This window comes from Urocampus carinirostris, chromosome 7 (assembly GCF_059441175.1).
Source record: "Urocampus carinirostris isolate Australia breed hairy pipefish chromosome 7, RoL_Ucar_1.0, whole genome shotgun sequence".
Classification (NCBI taxonomy): Eukaryota; Metazoa; Chordata; class Actinopteri; order Syngnathiformes; family Syngnathidae; genus Urocampus; species Urocampus carinirostris.
The window spans coordinates 12,609,684-12,627,647 of record NC_142355.1 but is presented as its reverse complement, the minus strand read 5'-3'; the positions used below and the strand labels follow the sequence as shown (position 1 = coordinate 12,627,647).

Below are 17,964 nucleotides of genomic sequence, written 5' to 3'. Positions count from 1 at the left end.
AACACTAAAATTAATGCATAAATATAGTTTTTGTATCAATCAATAGATAAAAACATTATTTCTTACATGCTGGCCGGAGCAAGCCAGCCAACAGATTTCATCCGGCCTGCGAGACAATAAAAGAAGCACAAGATAAAAATTATCTGGATAGCATTTTTAAAAATGTCCTCAGGATGTTGCCCAAGCCAAGTGCTACTCCCAAAGCATTTGTAGCTGTATTGACTGACGACATTAACCAACCAGAGAACAGTGAACAAACCCATTTCCGGTGTCATTTTTCTTTAAATAAATGTCAATGATGCCATTAATTTGAAAAACGCAAAATTGAAAATTGCACCTAGGTGTTTTTGCAGAAGTTTAAAGAAGCAGCAACATTCACATACTTTAAAACATTTTCATTAAAAAAAATAATAAAAAGCAAAAGACATTTCAATCAGGATTATCAATATTTTAAAATATTATCTGTATCAAGTCTGCATGAGTTTCCCTGAATTAAATAAACAGTACTTGAATGGAATTCAATTCTTGTTTTATTTCTTTTTTTTCTTACAAATGCACAGTTGATAAAGACTACAAGAGATTATATCTTGGTGAATGGAAAACAATATTGAGAAAAACCTTCAATAATAGTTTTATAACCCAAACTTACGCCATTGAATCATGATTGTAACTCAATTGAGAGCCTCCAGAATATCCCCAGCCCTGCAGATAAGGCCCACATTTTTTGCCATTAATTTACTAGTTCTTATAGATAGATAGATAGATACTTTATTCATCCCCACAGGGAAATTCACATTTCCAGCAGCATCCCTTCGCTGAGAACAATACAATAATAAAGCAGAAGGAATACAATATACAAATACCCAATGTGACGTGCTAATACCCACTGTAGCGTGTTGTATAGAGTATTTAAATAGTGCTACATAAAATACACCCTGCAATAAAAGTACGGTAATATGCAATGTAGGGGGTGTGGTTTAATGTGGGCCTTTACTCCGCCGGGTGGAGTTAAAGAGCCTCATGGCATGAGGAAGAAAAGATCTCTTCAGTCTGTCCGTGGTACAAGACAGTGACAACAGTCTGTCGCTGAAGCTGCTCTTCTGTCTGGATATAATGCTGTGTAGTGAATGTGATGAATTGTCCATGATTGACCGCAGCTTTTTCAGTGCCCGTCTCTCAGCTACTGTTGTCAGGCTGTCGAGCTCTGTGCCCACAACAGAGCTCGCTTTCCTCGCCAGTTTATTGAGACGAGAGGCATCCTTCTTCTTCTATCCCATGAGAATGCTTTTTCTACCATGCGACCCCTGAGCTAAAATGAGTTTGACACCCCTAATTTAAATGAATTCCTTTACTGTTTGTTCAAATATCTTTTGCTTCTGAACTGAAATGATTTTTACAGCATACCAATGGAGTATGAAAATCTTTACTTTTCTCTCTTTTTTTAGTCGCCAAACAAGCCCATCATTCCACAGGACAAAATCCGACCTTTGACTAGTTTGGATCACCCTCAGAGCCCCTTCTATGACCCTGAGGGTGGGGCGATTACCCCTGTAGCCAAGGTAGTGGTGGAGCGCATCGCCAGGAAGGTATGAAAGTATTTTTACTATTAAGAGTAAAAAAAATGCATACTCATGCATCTTATACATGTTCTATTTGTGATCAGTCATTTACTTTTGGTCATATGTTGGTAAATGGTGACATTTTTTCAGGTTTCATTCAACGTATCTTTGTTTTTACTTAGGGTGAGCAGTGTAATGTGGTGCCAGACAGCATCGATGACATTGTAGCAGATATTGGTCAAGATGAAACCGAGAAAGGTAAAGTATGTGTTACTCATAGTGAGTTTTGACTCCTTTTTGAAAAAGCCATAGAACCAAATGCTTTTATCATGTCTGCTCATCTTGGCAAGGGGAAGAAAAACCATCACGACTGTATCCACGCGTCGCATACGACTATTGTTGACCCACTTCCGGTTCATGTTTCTGACTGAAAATACAATCATTCCTTGCGCTATTAAAATTGTGCTTCTTCTGTAATGATTAGTTCAACAGAACTAGGTGGTTGCATTTTGTTGAGGGAGTAAACTGAAAAGCACCAGAATGTAAAAATATCATAGGTTAAAAACACACAAAGGACTATGCAGGTTGGTCGGAAGTGAAATTCAAAGGACAATGGTTTGTCTTCTAATTATTTATATTACATAATTTGTAAATTATATATATATTCCGGATGGGCTAGTACAGATATCGGAATCCGTACCAATACCAGTCTTGATTACACAAGTAACTTGTGTTTTTCTGTGCAGGGTTGATACTAATCTTCGAAGGGGATTTATGAAACACAACATTAGTTACTAAGGAGGGGTACACGATAATTTTCAGGCTGACAGGAAGAATATACCTGATAATCACCAAGATACTCATCCAGCCAACACGACTTGTTAGAAAGCTTCGAAGCATTTATGTATAAGTTAAAAGGTATAATGTTTTATCTTGTAGTTGTAATACATGGTCTCCATTCTTTCACTTTAACATTTGGGTACAGAAAGGAATCATAGTTATAGTCCTGCTGTTTACCTGCGCTTCATTGAAATTCGTTACGTTGACATTCAGAGAACTGGGCAGAAATCACATCAACACTTGCCTAGAGCACTTGCGATGCTTTTTTTCAATTAAACAGTCAGACTACCATGCTCCGCAGCAGTTCAAAGATAACTGGTAGGCCGAGGCAACCCATCAGGGACGCTCTGGTGGATGGGAATTGCTGCCATTTCAACACGGGGCCCCAACAGGCAAAAATAATAAGCTGAATCGTATTGAAACTGTGGTGTTCAAAATGTATAAAAAAGTTGTGGCTTGTAGTCTGAATTTCCGGTAGTCTTTATTTTTGATAAGGAAGACAAACCTTAGTCTGGTCTCGGAGCGCCCTCTTATGGTTAACATTTTAATTGTTTGCAATTGCTACAAGGAAATTAAAATAAAAACACAAAAATTCGACGGCAGGACAGACGCCGAATTTCGAATGAATAATATGTGGCCCTCCAATATTGTTGACCGCAGCAGAAAATACATTTGTACCAGGAAAATAATTCAGCATTTCACCAGATGATGGCAGCCCTTTGGCCACCTTGCCCTTAGTTTTCTGTGTGAATTTTAGCCCACCCCATTTCCGACAGGGGCTGTCAATAAAAAAAGGAAAAGACTGTGAGGTCCGCCGCTTTCAGGAAAAGTGGAAATCGAAGGGTTTTTTCCCCGGAACAAGTGAGTTTGCCTAATTTGCCAAGAGACTGTGGCTGTTCTCAAGGAATAGAATATCAAGAGGCATTGCCAGACTGCGTAAACGTACGCTGTGAAAAGGTGAAGCAACTGGAAGCTGTATTAACAGCACAGCAGCGCTTATTCACAAGACCCTGCCAGTTCAATGAAAATGCTACAAAGGCGAGCTACGAGGTCCCTACGCTGATCACTAAGCACTGCAAACACAGATGGCGAAGTTATTAAATACTATTTAAAGAATGCAAGACCAAATCTAGCCCACTTTCTAAAAAGTGTAGAACCCCCTGGTTTATTACTGTCCAGCAGCAATGTCAGTAAAGTTGAGTTCACATATTTTTAATTCATCAAAATGAACTACCCTTCAAGTAATTTACATTATGCCCAGAATGAGCCTTTCACAATAACATTCAAGATCCAGAAACATTAGCATTCCATTTATATTTTTAGGCTCATGTCCTAATTTTTCCTTTCCTAGACGACACCCCTGAGACTTGTATGTACTCCGGTTGGTCTCCCTGGTCGGCCTGCAGCAGCGCCTCATGTGACAAAGGTCGACGGATGAGGCAAAGGATGCTTAAGGCACAACTAGACCTCAGTGTTCCGTGTCCCCATACTCAAGATTTCCAGCCCTGCATGGGTCCTGGATGCAGTATGCAGGGTGAGTACAGTAGAGCCCCAGGATACGACATGAATCCGTTCTGATGAGGGAATCGTAAGGTGAAATTTTCATAAAGCGGGAGATGGAAACTTATGGTTGCTAGCTAACTAGTTTTCCAAAATCTAGTAGTTTAAAACTTAAAAATGTACGTACATTTAAAAGCCCAGGTGTGTAATATTTAACCACCGGATCGCACTGTTGTCTAATGCGGGCAAAAACCAATGCCACAGAGCACAGCGTAGCAGCAAGATCCCAGACAAACATGGTGGTGTCCTCTAGGTAAGATTTCCATTATGTAAAAGTAGTACAAATTTCTCTCATCTCTCATTAGCTGCACTGCTTATCCTCAAGTAGGGTCGCGGGGGTGCTGGAGCCCATCCCAGCCATCCTCGGGCAGTGGGCAGGGGACACTGCACTTGCATCAAAGCAAGTGAGCCGTTTGAGAGATGGCTCTCTTTAATGAGTTGAGACAAAAAAGCCAGTTCTCTAAAAAGAGACGGACTTCCTTTCTCTACACAACTACCACGGAATGATGCATGATTGGAAATCCCCAGGTGGCTTACGCATATGCACAGCAGCATCAAACCGCTGGCTTCGTTTACAATAAAAAAAAACTATACCGAGGCTACCACCGCAAACTCGTTTGACTTGATTGATTTTCCATTTCGTGATAGTCAGTGTATACCGAATGGTTCCCATAATTGACAAATTTGCGTTTTTCCGTACATATTTTCTTGTACGTCGTACAAGTCTTAAAATGCATAATAAACGTACTTTGTACTGCAAAAACGTACAGGTTGACAGGTATGTTCATGTGAGGAAGCAAACCTCTACCCAAAGTCCACCCTTGCGTTTAGGGGATCCGATATACGGTAGGGAGAATATCTCCATGGCAAGAAATTCAGCGTTCTCTTACAAGTGTATTCAGTTGTACTTTGTAAGTAAATATAAACATGCCCTCCAATTGGAAAACATAACTGGCCGATCAAGGGTTGTGTGTGAGAACCTTAGTGAGGTAGGAGTGTTTGGCAGTTATAGTACCCGGTACTTCATTTTCTGTATATAACGGGTAGCAAAATAACTGTGTAGTAATAGACCTTTGTTAATAACGCGTTACATTTCTTGTTACTGATAAAAGTAGTTGCGTTCCAGGAACGCGTCCTTTGTAATGAGTTACTCCCAACACTAACCTTAACCCAAGGGAACAAGAGTGGAACAACAAAGCTGCTACCTTAATTATTTTTCTACCTGCTTGACTGAATTGTTTGATCCTAAAATTTAATTGGGGCCATGTTTGCCCAGAGTGATCATAGAGTAGCTTGAATAAACAGATGCTACAATGAGTATTAGGTCTGCTCTCTGTGAGCGTGTGCTGAGATGGTGCAGGGATTAATTTCAGAAGTTGATTGTTTATGATGAGTACGTCCCTCTATGTTGTTGATCCATAATTAGACAGTGATAATGGCAGTGCCTTCATTACAGGACAGAATAATATAAGGTGGATTAAATGGTATTTTTTTTCTCTCAGCAGATTTCTTTAATAAACAATTTCCTCCCTCTGATGGAAGTGCCACATCTTAGGGGCCGGTCACACAGCCGTTTGCGGCTGAATCACGGCTAAAATTTTGCGTTTTTTTTTTGCCCGTGGTTGCCCGCGATGAAAAATGCGCAAAATTGGCCAACCAGCTGTTCATCGGTGGTATGCCCGCAAAGCAGACGCCGGCGACTGTTCCGCTTCCTCATCGCGTCATTTCTGCGTCATTTTCTCGTGTGGACCACGGGTATAAAAGCTCCCGAGCCGGTGTTGTGTCCAAATCCGACTCCTACGCAACACCCCCACCCCCCACCCCCTCGCGTAAACGCGCATTCTGCTGCGATCGCTTTTGACTTTTTCATCCGCGTTAACAAACGCATTTTGTAGAATACGATCGCACTTTATTGTTTAAATAAACGCGTTATATAGACTAGGATCTCCCAATTGTTATAATTAGCTCGCTTTATTGTTTTAATAAGCGTTTTATATAGAATACGATCGTTTTTGTTGGAAGCGCAGCAGAATGCGCGTTCACGCGAGGGGGGGGAGGATTTACCGTTCGATTACGTTCACAACAAAAACAAAGACGGAATGGTTTAAGTTGTATTACATTCCAACAAATGCAAGACGAAGTGGTTTTGGTTATATGTTCGCCATTACATTCCCTAAAAGTGAGATAAAACGAGGTAAAAGTGGTTGTAGTAGCGAGGGGATGCAAATCTCGGCAGGGATGCATTTCTCGGATAACACCGGGCTGTAGAAATCATAACCGCTCAAGACACAGTCCCCAAGATTTCAAGCTATGGCATCATTTTTATTTTATTATCTTGAAAAGAAATGTCAAGAAATAAAAATGGATTAAGACGAGGTCACTACGCTGACGGGGATCCATGTTCACCCCCTTGACGTCTCGAGCACAACTGACGTGTGCTCGGCAAATCGCGCTGTATATATGCGGAGAAAGGCGTTTGACTGTCACACGCGTAACACGCTAATTTCACGTAATAACACCGCGATACAGGCGCAGAACATGCTATTACCATGCTCCACCCACGATTACCCGCTGAAATTTCCCGTCCTACCCATGTGTAACCACGCCCTGGCTGCGGCCAGAGCACGTCGTTCCGCGTCATTTCCGCGTCATTACCTCGTGTTGACCACGTGTGCGGCACGCGGTTTAACACGTGCTCAAACTTTTGAGCAGCTCAAAAGTTTTGCGCGCGGCCAACCTCGTGTGAATTTCCGACCGCGAGTAAAGCACTGCTGTATCTCATCTATATGGCGGTCTCAAAACGTCCAACAGCGCCCAACAGCATCTGCTTCACGGCCAGAAATTTCTGGCCGTGGTTAAGCCTCGATACACTCGTGAAAGGCTGTGTACCCGCGCTCTGAAGAATTGAGCAGCGCAAAACTTATTCGCGCTGCCACCCGCGCGCGAATTTCCGACCTCGTGTTAAGCACTGCCGTATCTCGTCTGAATGGCGATCTCAATGCGTCCAATAGCATCCGCCTCAAAGGCAGAAATTTCTGGCCGTGATTCAGCCGCAAATGTCTGTGTGACCGGCCCCTTAGGTAGTGAAATCTGCTATGCCGCAGCGAAAATTGTATCTTCTTATGCTAACTACGCTTACAGCCAATTATATTGGTGAAATACTGTCTTATTTACAGATATATTTTTACAAAAACGGAGTAATGCAAAAGAAACACAATTGACAATGGATGATTTCTTACTTTCCAAAAAATGGAAAGCCTCAACCAAGTTCCCCGTTAGACTGCACTTTGGGCCCAAAGATGAATGACGGAAATAACTCCCTGCTTTGATGCGCAGAGCCATCAACATGCATGATGTCAGAGTGGATTAGCTGGTCGGCCTGCAGCGTTTCCTGTGGGATGGGAATGCGGTCCAGAGAGCGTTACGTCAAGCAGTACCCAGAGGATGGCTCACTTTGCCAGCTCGACACAGAGGAGATTGAGAAGTGTGTCGTCAATGAAGAATGTTGTGAGTCTTTTATAAAGTTGTGTGTGTCGCGAATATATTCCTGAAAATCCTTCTTATTACAGTTCTATTAGGATTCCATGGGCACCAAGAAGTATGTTTACGTGCAAGGAATAGAATAGTCAGATTGAGATCAGAATTTCAGTCTTTGGACCAAACCAAATAACAGCATTCATGCGGATGCTTGAAATCCTTGAAAATGTTTGAATGTCAATGTGTTTTCAAGGGTTTAATAGTGCTTGAATTTTGGATAGAGTCCTTGAAAATGCTTTAAATTCTTGCCATGTTTCTTAACAAGTCTGCGTAAAAATAACGCCAATACTGCTCACTGGTGGCTTTGCCATTGCATATCTTCCCTCCTGATTGACAGCAGCTGGCATTAATTTGTATGGCATTGTCCAAAGAAGTGTCATCGCCCCCTACGGGATGCACCCAAGAGGTCCGGTGCATGCTACACAAAGCAGGGCACTATAAAATGTGTATTTCTGGAAGTATTACATCTCAATTATAAATATTTATTATGGACCATGCAAAAAAAATAATGTAGATTTCCAGTGGTAAATTGTAAGGGGAAGAATTTCCACTGACTGAAAGTGTGAGCTACCTATTACCCATTTTTAAAGATTTGTTTCAAAAAGACTTCCACACGTATCTTTCCGGTCCACAGATAAAGTCACAGTTAACTCAAGGGCTAAAAATCATGAAATGATAAATGCAAGAAAAAAATTGCATATGTAAATTGCAGATATACTTGTGGATCTGCAAAATACATGATTCACACCGGATTTCTTCTTTTGAAAGTACTAGAGAAATTGATAAATTGGCTTTGAAAATATCTGTTTAAATGACTGCTAATCACAGCTAACTCTCTTGAATTGGAACAAAGCCCAAGTGAGGCTGATTTGTAAATAATATTTTTAGATTTAAGTTTTTACTTATTTAAAAAATGATTTAGTTCATGACACTCACCACATTTAACGACATACTAGATTTGTTTTCATTCCTCCAAAAGTATTTTTTTTGTCACGTTTGTCTGTTTACAAGTTGCGCTTGGCCGTTGCTCGCCAGAAGCATGGACTTACACATATATGTAGGGATACAACTGTGACATTTTGGACATAATGACAAAACAGAATATAAAATATGAAAATAAAATAAAAATTGAAGAAATCAACATATTCAATTGACCACCACCAGTCTGTACCTGGATTATACCCGAAAGTCATGCAACGGTTCAATTCTTGCCTTGCAAGTTTACGCAAAACGTTTGAAGAAGGATGTTTGATTCCTCTGCCTAGTGCAGGCTCAAGTGGTCAATGGATGACCTTGTTTCAATGAAGAGCACTTTTGAAATAAGATACAATAACTTTATGAGATTGTGAACGGGGCCCTCTTATTAAATCATCACTTACGTCCCAAATGCTGGTCTAATAAGAATAGAGACTCTAATTTTTCCCAAAATATTCTGTCTTGTAATTGTGTCTATTCCAATAGGAACCATATTTTCCTGTCCTTTCAGCTGCCAGCAGCTGCGTGGTGACCGAATGGGCGGAATGGGATCCTTGCAGCGTTTCCTGTGGGATGGGCACAAGAAGACGTGAACGCATGGTTAAAATGCCACCGATCGACGGGTCAATGTGCAAAACGGAGGTGGTCGAAATGGACAAATGCATGATGCCAGAATGCTGTGAGTTGAAAACAAAATCTGATGAATCAAAAGTAGTACAAATTGTGTATCTTAAGCCCCAGACTAAAATGAGGGACTGGGTATAAGCAGGATGCCTTAAATTTAAAAAACATTTTGTTTTTGTTCAAGGCGTCCCGGGTTTTAAGATGCAGGCTTAAGCCCGGCACACACCGAGCGCCAATAGCAAGGGGAATATGGCGTTGACGCCTTTGGCTGAAGAACATTTTGTTAGTTGCGTCCACGTATTTTCACATCATGTGACCATTCAAGATGGGGATAAGTAGAAACATTACAAAAAAAGCACACATTTACTACTGCGGTAAGGGAAAACGCGGATGTGGGTTGTGTCCAGTAAAACTTAAGCCCTATATTTCTAGACGACAGCGCCAGATTGCAACACAGACAGTTTTGTGCTGTTGTGCTGGTTTCTGCAGTGACAGACAAAATTGCATTTGCTTGTCATTGTTCCATGAGGAATAAAGGACACTTCCGCAATTTGACAATGATTCGGATAATACTGAAAAAGAACAGAAGCGTTTTAATAGATAAATTCCGCAGCTGTTCAATTGGGATGTTTATATTGCGGACTTGCGGATTTGTGGGTGAAAAAGTTCAAACATCATGAGTATGTAGTCAATATTGAATAAGATACTGTTAAACCCCATATTTGCCCCCGTTATGTATCATATGTATAATGTTTGCAAAAACATAGACTGATTTTTGCTCTAAAAGGGTGCCAAAAATGTTTTCAGTTGGCACCGCAGTGTTTTGCATTTAGAGCTCGCCGTTTTCCTCGATCCGATGCATATTTGAGGAATTTGGTTACCAAGTCAAGTCAAGTCCTTTTTATTTGTATAGCCCTTAATCACAAAGAGTCTCAAAGGGCTTCACAGGTTATTACACTTTTTCAGACTATTATTACACCATCCCCTGATCTGGAACCAACACGAGGGCAAGGAAAAACTCAAAAACCTCAACATGAGGAAAATGAAGAAACTTTGAGAAGGGACCGCACATGTGACATCCCCCTTCCAGGATTACCAGACAGCAAAGGATTGCAATTACAAATAATACAGAGATATTGTCCACGAAAAGTATAGGTTATTCATATGCTATAGAGTAGAAGTGAGTTTTAAGCTTAGATTTAAAAATTTCCACTGAGGTTGCAAATCGTATCTCAGGGGGAAGAGCATTCCACAGCACCGGTGCCCGAATGGAGAACGCTCTCGAACCAGCGGAACACTTCTTGGCTCTTGGGATCACCAGAAGACCGGCGCTCTCTCCCATGTTGTGCATCTATAGATTTCAGCCCTTTAGTATGTGTTGTATTAATACTGTCTTTAGCGATTTCTTCCTGTATGCCTCTTATTAAAGAAGACCATTAAGTAATGGGATGAATTGGTGGAACTATCTGGGATAATCTGTTGCCTTGTAAGCGATGCTACAGTGTCAAAAAGGACCAAGCACCAACATTTTCTAAGATGTTTGACATTCTGTTCCATTGCCGCTGCACCGTTCTATTCCAAAATGTACGTATATAAGCTGCATGCATATTTGTGTGTGTTTACAGATACCATCCCTTGTATGTTAACACCATGGTCTGACTGGAGTGAATGTAGCGTTACTTGTGGACGCGGCCTTCGCAGCCGCCAGAGGATGCTAAAGTCGGATCCTACAGAGTGCACTGAAGAGTTGGAGCAAAATGAGAAGTGCATGCTGCCAGAGTGCCGTAAGTAACCTCCTCAATAATTTCAGTTCAGGGACATTGTTGCCACAGTTCCTTTTAAAATTGTAGCAACTTTACTGAAGACATTCTTCTGTACCAGTTTGGTGGCCCTGAGCTTATTGGTTCAAGCCTCTACCGAGTCATGCCTAAGACAACATTTGTGCCCATTGCCTCCCTGCTTGGCGCTTGAAATTAGGGTTTGGAATTGGGGGATTTGTTCACGTAATGACTCTCAATGTCAGGTGTTGCGACACATCTGTTGGAGTAGTATCCTCGCATCATTTACCGTGCACATTCGTACAAAGGTGTATGGGAGCCAACCCCTGATTGATCAGGGATAAGGCGAGAAAAAAATGACCTTCTAAAAGTACCAAATTTAGTGCACCGGATTACAAGACACACCCCCCAAAAAATAATCTTATTTCATATATTTTATATATATAAGGCTCATCAGACCATAAGGTGCATGAAATTGAGACATCATTAAGAGCTACCGGGTGTATTCAAGCATAACTGTTGATCTTTTTATACACTTACAGTACAGACGCTGCCCCACTTACGAACGACATCCGTAAGTTTCTTCAGTGCTATATTTTGTATGTTTAAGGTTTATATAAGTATGTTTAACGCTTGTTTAAGTAACCTGTATTGTTTTGTACTAAAAAATACAATTTCGTAAAATAATAATATATAAAGATAAATAAAATTAAGTTTAACTTACTTTTGGAAGATGAGGTTCAAGAATTAGGCGACGTCCTTCCTGGTCAAAAGTGGCCAAAAAAGGCGAGCCAACCATTTTCTCAACCGTATCAAGCTTTCTTTTTCCACTTTTGTTTCAAAAGAAACAGCTCGCCTCTACACTTTACACGAACCATATGGAATGGATGCACGAAATACTAAACAATAAAAATGTCAAACTTCTTCTGGAGATACAGTATAGAATGTTTACACACGAACTAGGAAGAGGAAGCGGATTTTGTTGAAGATAAGACCAATTTGTTGAATCGTCTCGTACGTGTTCAAAGAAATGCAGGAATCAAAATGACATAAGAGGGAGTTCTTTTTATTGATACACAATTTCAAAAAGAGACTCAGCGAATCAAAGATATGCGTGTGTCTTTATAGTTTTCAACATAGCACGTGTACCCGGTTTGGCCCGTCCCTTTTCACGCCTGAAGGCGTAGATGCCCAGGGTTCCGTCCTTTTTTGGAAGTGTTTTTAAGTTTATGCCAGTTTATGTCACCTTGCCCTTTGCCGTTATCTGTTGTCCTCCGTCAAGGAGGATTGTTTCTACTAATTCGTCCGCTGAGACCTTCCCGAGATGTAAACAACATTTCTCTTAACTGTAAGCAAGTCTTTCTACATTTCTTTCTAAATGTATGCAAATCTATTCTACAAATGCAAGTTTATTTTCTACAACAATTTCTAATTCGGGGTGGATGTTGGGTGACCCCTCACAGCGCCACACGCCGGTAGCGGCGGAAAGAAGCACTACAGTAATGTCCTGTACTCGGAAAAAGGTGTACACAATACAAAATCCAACTTACAGCAATGTACGGATATTTTTCAATATTCCGAAAAAAATGCTTGTATCTACCGTTTTTCGTAAGTCGAATGGTCGTTAGTTGGGGAGTGTCCGCGTATCATTTTGGAAATATCAGATCAGTAGGTAAGTGTAGCTGACCAAAATCACAAAAATTGTATGCAACAGGAATAATACATGAGTAGTGGCAGTGAAAACGCCTACCACTAGACCACCAATGGTAAATGAAATGAAATGAAATAAAATGAGATGATCTGCATTTATACAGCGCTTTTCAAGTCAATGACTTCCCAAAGCGCTTTACAATGTGCTCCACATTTCCCAATAGCGGCCTTGCAGCCATGTAAGCCATGTAAGGCGCTAACCTGCTTATTGGGGGTATTAGGGGTTCAGTGTCTTACCCAAGGACACTTCGACATGTAACACGGACGAGCCGGGATTCGAACTGGGATCCCTTGATCCCAAGACGATCGCTCTACCTCCTGAGCTACTGCCGCCCCAAATGTCTGGTACAGACAGACTGGTATGTCATCTGGTACAGAAGACATACGAAAAGGCATTAGATGAAATCTGATTATCATACAAGCATAAATTGATTTCATTTCCATTACAGTTTATTTGACTCAGGGAAAATCTTGCAGACTGGAAAGTGGCAAAAAAAATTGTATAAAAACACAAATGATCATCATTAAAAAGTATATCTGCTTTTTATTTTTATTATGAACATGTTTACCCGAGCACCATGGCGGCGCAGTGGCACAGTTCATGTCATGGGGACCTCCTGCGTGGGTTCAAATCCAGCTCCAGACTTCCTGTGCGGAGTTTGTATGTTCTCCCCGTGCTTGCGTGGGTTTCCTCCGGGCACTCCGGTTTCCTCCCACTTTCCAAAAAACATGCATTTCTGGTGAATTGGCCGGTCCAAATTGTCCCTAAGTGTGAACGAGCGAGTGAGTTGTCTGTCCCCGTGTGCCTTGCGATTGGCTGGCAACCAGTTCAGGGTGTCCCCTGCCCACTGCCCGATGATTGCTGGGATGGGCTCCAGCACCCCCGCGACTACTGAGGATAAGCGGTGCAGCTAATGAGATGAGATGAGATGTTTACCCGAATATGGGAACTTCTGCATTACATTTGATATCTATTATAGAAAGGAGCTAAAGTTTCTTTAAACACCCGGGTGCTTTTTATTAAGATTTTGTTTTTTTTCACATTGCTCTATACAGGGCGTCAATTACTTTTATTTTAAGTAAACAGCGGAATGGGTTTCTTTAATGTTCTGTGCTATATTAATAATAGTCAGCATATACAGCTCTAGTGGCTGCTTAGCGAGTGGGACCTGGTTTTGGTGACATGTTTAAAACTGCAAGTATTGTTTAACACAATTTTTCTCTTGTGCCTCTCTCAGCATTGCAACCTGGGCCATATCAGATAATTTGGCCGACACGGCTTGGACACATATAACATCGACACATATGACATAATCTATGTGTGTTTACAAAATGTCTTCCAGCTATTGACTGCATGGTCTCCGAGTGGTCCGAGTGGTCTGAGTGTAACAAGTCGTGCGGTAAAGGACACACCATCCGGACCCGTATGATCAAACTGGAGCCGCAATTCGGGGGCACCTCGTGTCCAGAGACCATCCAGCGCAAGAAATGCAAGATCCGCAAATGCCGCTCAAAACCCAAGGAGGACAGAGCTGAAGGCAAAAGAAGAAGAAGAGGTAAACAGGGAAGAGACTCAGAAGAGCAGCAAGGTAGGTGGCGAGAAACCGGTGACTTCCAGCGGCACGGTAACGTCACGGTGCAAACAGTATTGTCTTTGCTCACAAGGTTGTGGGACACAACCGTGGAGCAGCTGGACCGACTGCACCAAATCTTGCGGAGGGGGCATCCAGGAACGCTTCATGTTGAAGAAGAAAAGAGGGAAAGGTGCTGCAGCAAGCAACTGCAAGGACCGGAAGGAGATCCGTGCCTGTAACGTTAATCCCTGCTAGTTGGCGCTGTTGTGTTTCACAGGGGAGTGCTTGCATCAATGTAAGCTTCTCTGGGCGACTGCAAAATATTTTAAACCCGGGGTCGGGAACCTTTTTCACTCAAAAAAGCCATGAAAGCAAATACTAATACAGTGGAACCTCGGTTCTCGACCATAATCCGTTCCAGAACCCTGTACGAAAACCGATTTGTTCGATCACCGAAATCATTTTTCCCATTAAAAATAATGTAAATCGTTTTAATCCGTTCCAACACCCTGAATGTTTACCTTGAAAGTTTAACGTAAACATAAAGCTAACCCAGGCTAATCGTACGTTCGCGTTATCGTAATCTTCCGTACGAAAGATTCCCCTAACATGAACGTGTAAAAAAAAAAAATCAGGTCGTTTACAAGTCATTTAGCACCCGGGTCTCCACAACACGTGGTGAGCGGTTCATTGGAAAGGGGGCTCCGTTCCAACACCCTCAATGTTGGGCTCCGTTCCAACACCCTGAATGTTTAACGTAAACTTAAAGCTAACGCAGGCTAATCGTACGTTCGCGTTATCGTAATCTTATGAATAGGATTTCTTACCTTTGTGGTGGTCAGCAGAAGGCGCTCGCACACCTCCTTTATATTTGGCTATTATTTCTTTCTTAAATGCAATAGTTGTACGCACTACTTTTCTTTTTTCACCTGTAGCAACTTTGCTGCTTGCACTGACTTTCTTCGGAGGCATAATAAGGGGCTAAAACACCCGTATGCCGCTCAGCATCGCACCCTAGCGTACGCACTCACGCATTACCGGCGTTCGAACTCCGATTTTTTGACCGAACAGCGAAGCAAGAATTTCGCGAAATTTTTGGTCGGACACCAATTTGTTCGAACTGAGAGGCGTTCGAAAATCGAGGTTCCACTGTACTTTGTTTTTGCGAGCCACGCCATATATTTTAATACAAATTCAACTAACCACCCAATTCTCTCTCTAGACAAAATAAATTCTTAAGCACTTTTGATTCCACTGAGTGACATTTGATGATTGGATCAAATCTATGAAAAAATATTAATACTAGAGCCCCTGTGTAGGGGCGGCACGGGGGCTTTGTGGTTAGCGCAGAGCCCCACAGTGCGGAGGTTCAACTATTGCAGCCTCCCCGTGTGGAGTTTGCATGTTCTCCCCGTACTTCCGTGGGTTTCCTCCGGGCGCTCTGGTTTCCTCCCACATTCCAAAAACATGCATGTCAGGTTAATTGGCCGGTTCAAATTATCCCTAGGTGTGAATGAGTGAGTGAGTTGTCTGTCTCTGTGTGCCCTGCGACTGGCTGGCAACCAGTTCAGGGTGTCCCCTGCCCACTGCCCGACTATGGGTTCCAGCACCCCCACGACCCTACTGAGGATAAGCGGTCAAGAGAATGGATAAATAGATGGAGCCTGTGTCCCATATCGACAATATATCACTTAAAATGTGTCTTTCTCACACAGTCACTTAAAAGTGCTGTACAAAATCTGTAACTTTGTTATTTTCTGCCGTCGTGGCTTAAAGTCGTGATCACAGCCTCAGTCAGCTCATTCGTTGCGCGCGTGCAAGTACGTGTATTTCTTAAATGCATTCAAATAAACTCTTTGTTTTCATCCTTTTTGCGGGTTCGGGTTGGTGTTCTGACTGTCTTAGACCCGGGCCTTTTCCCGCTATTACCATTTTCATGCTAGACTAACAAAAAATTGCGATGACGAGCATAAAGTCACTCCCTAAAACAAAGGTCAGATTAAAACCGATAAGCACAGTGTAAAGGCTCTTTGAACTTTGTCGGGCATTGTTAACACATACTTAATCGAGAAAATATTCCTCTCCAAACTTTTTAAGGACACTTCTAACAAAGCACCCTACCCCAAAGATGGTTAAAGGCTCATCTTGACTGTCTTTTTTGTCGTAAATAACAGTTTTTAAAATGTGGTGCGAGACAAGTTATTTTGTAAAAATGTCACAAAATACTGCAATCCAGAAGAATACGGATGTATATAGGGGTGTGTGCCCACCCCTACTCCCTCAAATAAATTACATTGGGTGCTTGGATGGGGTTTTCAGCTGTTTATAGTTTGTTCTGTGGCTTTTTAAACTAGAATATTTCCACACAGGTTTCCTTAGAGACATCCACAACAAAGTTTGTTGTTTGTATACCCTGTGTGTAAATTCCAGTTTAAAGTCTGCCCTATATCATTTGGACTGAACGTCTGGCTTACTGTGTCGCTTCAGCTTCTCATACACCAAAGTAGAAAATTCACAGAGAAGATTGCTTTGGCCCACATTTCATCTTTGAGCCAGATGTACTCATGAAAAGAACCATATCTGACTCGCAAGCCATACGTTCCCGACCCCTGTTCTTAAACAAACTTAAACACTTGGAAGGATCTTAAGTGTTGTTGGGAAAGTTTTGTGAGTTTTGCTGGAAGAAAAGTTAAACGTTTGTGGCCCTTTAAATGACAGGGCATATTTGTTTCCTTTCATACTTTACACCACAACACAATTACTAGTACTGTAGCTTTTCTGTACTTTGAGTGTTTGGCCAAAATTCAGAAAGACGTGTTTTACAAATGGTTTTGGAGTAACTTACAACAAAATTGATTTTAGATTGTATACATCTTCAAACTTTTGCTCAGGGGTCTGAAACTTGTTTGACCCAGAGCCACGAAACCAAGTACCGTAATTTCCGCACTATAAGGCACACCGTGTTATAAGGCGCACCTTCAATGAATGATATATTTTAAAACTTTTTTCCATACATAAGGCACACCGCATTATAAGGCGCTACAGTAGAGGCTGTAGTTACGTTATGCAACCATTAGATGGTGTCGCGCTAAAGGGAATGTCAACAAAACAGTCGGATAGGTCAGTCAAACTTTATTAATAGATAACAGACAAACTTTCCTCAACACCATTCACTCCCAAAATGAATAAACAGCTGTTTTATAATTGTCTCTGAGGTAAAGCATTTTCATGACACATCTTTAACATCTTTGAACAACAGCAAGGCATAACATTTTACTTTTCCTCCATTTAGTCAAAACGCAAAAAAACGTCTGATACTGTTATGGTAAATCAAACGTTATTGCAATCGCAAAATAGTGACACTCGTAATGTGCAAAAACAATAACAAGTGCAAAACAATAACAATAAAGCAATAACATAATAACTGTAAAATGTAAAACGTAAACACACAAAAGAAAAATATAAAGCTCACTCTATCAGCTCCTCATCTACGAATCCCTCGAATTTTTCTTCTGCAGTGTTCGAATTGAGTTCCCGTGCCAGCGCTGTTGCCTTCATTCGAATAGTGATTGTAATGACACTTCTACACGCTGTTCTTTGTTCAACAACCCACTGTTCAAGTGTGTCCTCTAACTGTGGCCATCTCGCTTTATTGCCACGGAAACTTTGTTTAGTCTTCTTTACACTCCGCAGCTCACCCTCATGCCTCCTCCACTTTCGCACCATCGATTCATTAATGTTAAACTCTCTTGCTGCTTCTCTATTTCCGTGTTCTACTGCGTGACTGATCACCTTGAGTTTAAACTC

At 41.5% G+C, this 17,964-nt stretch overlaps 1 protein-coding gene across 1 annotated transcript in view; it reads left to right on the top strand.

Annotated features, from left to right (window-relative positions):
- The window catches only part of spon1b (spondin 1b), an 82,634-nt gene extending 66,607 nt beyond the window's left edge, over window positions 1–16,027 (top strand). The window contains exons 9-16 of the mRNA XM_088339777.1: window positions 1,446–1,586; window positions 1,742–1,817; window positions 3,751–3,933; window positions 7,296–7,466; window positions 8,983–9,150; window positions 10,721–10,879; window positions 13,927–14,172; window positions 14,249–16,027. Coding sequence (XP_088195903.1) covers window positions 1,446–1,586; window positions 1,742–1,817; window positions 3,751–3,933; window positions 7,296–7,466; window positions 8,983–9,150; window positions 10,721–10,879; window positions 13,927–14,172; window positions 14,249–14,412 — 1,308 coding nt within the window. The 3' untranslated portion in view covers window positions 14,413–16,027. The remainder of the gene's footprint in view (window positions 1–1,445; window positions 1,587–1,741; window positions 1,818–3,750; window positions 3,934–7,295; window positions 7,467–8,982; window positions 9,151–10,720; window positions 10,880–13,926; window positions 14,173–14,248) is intronic.
- Window positions 16,028–17,964: the final 1,937 nt, after the last annotated feature.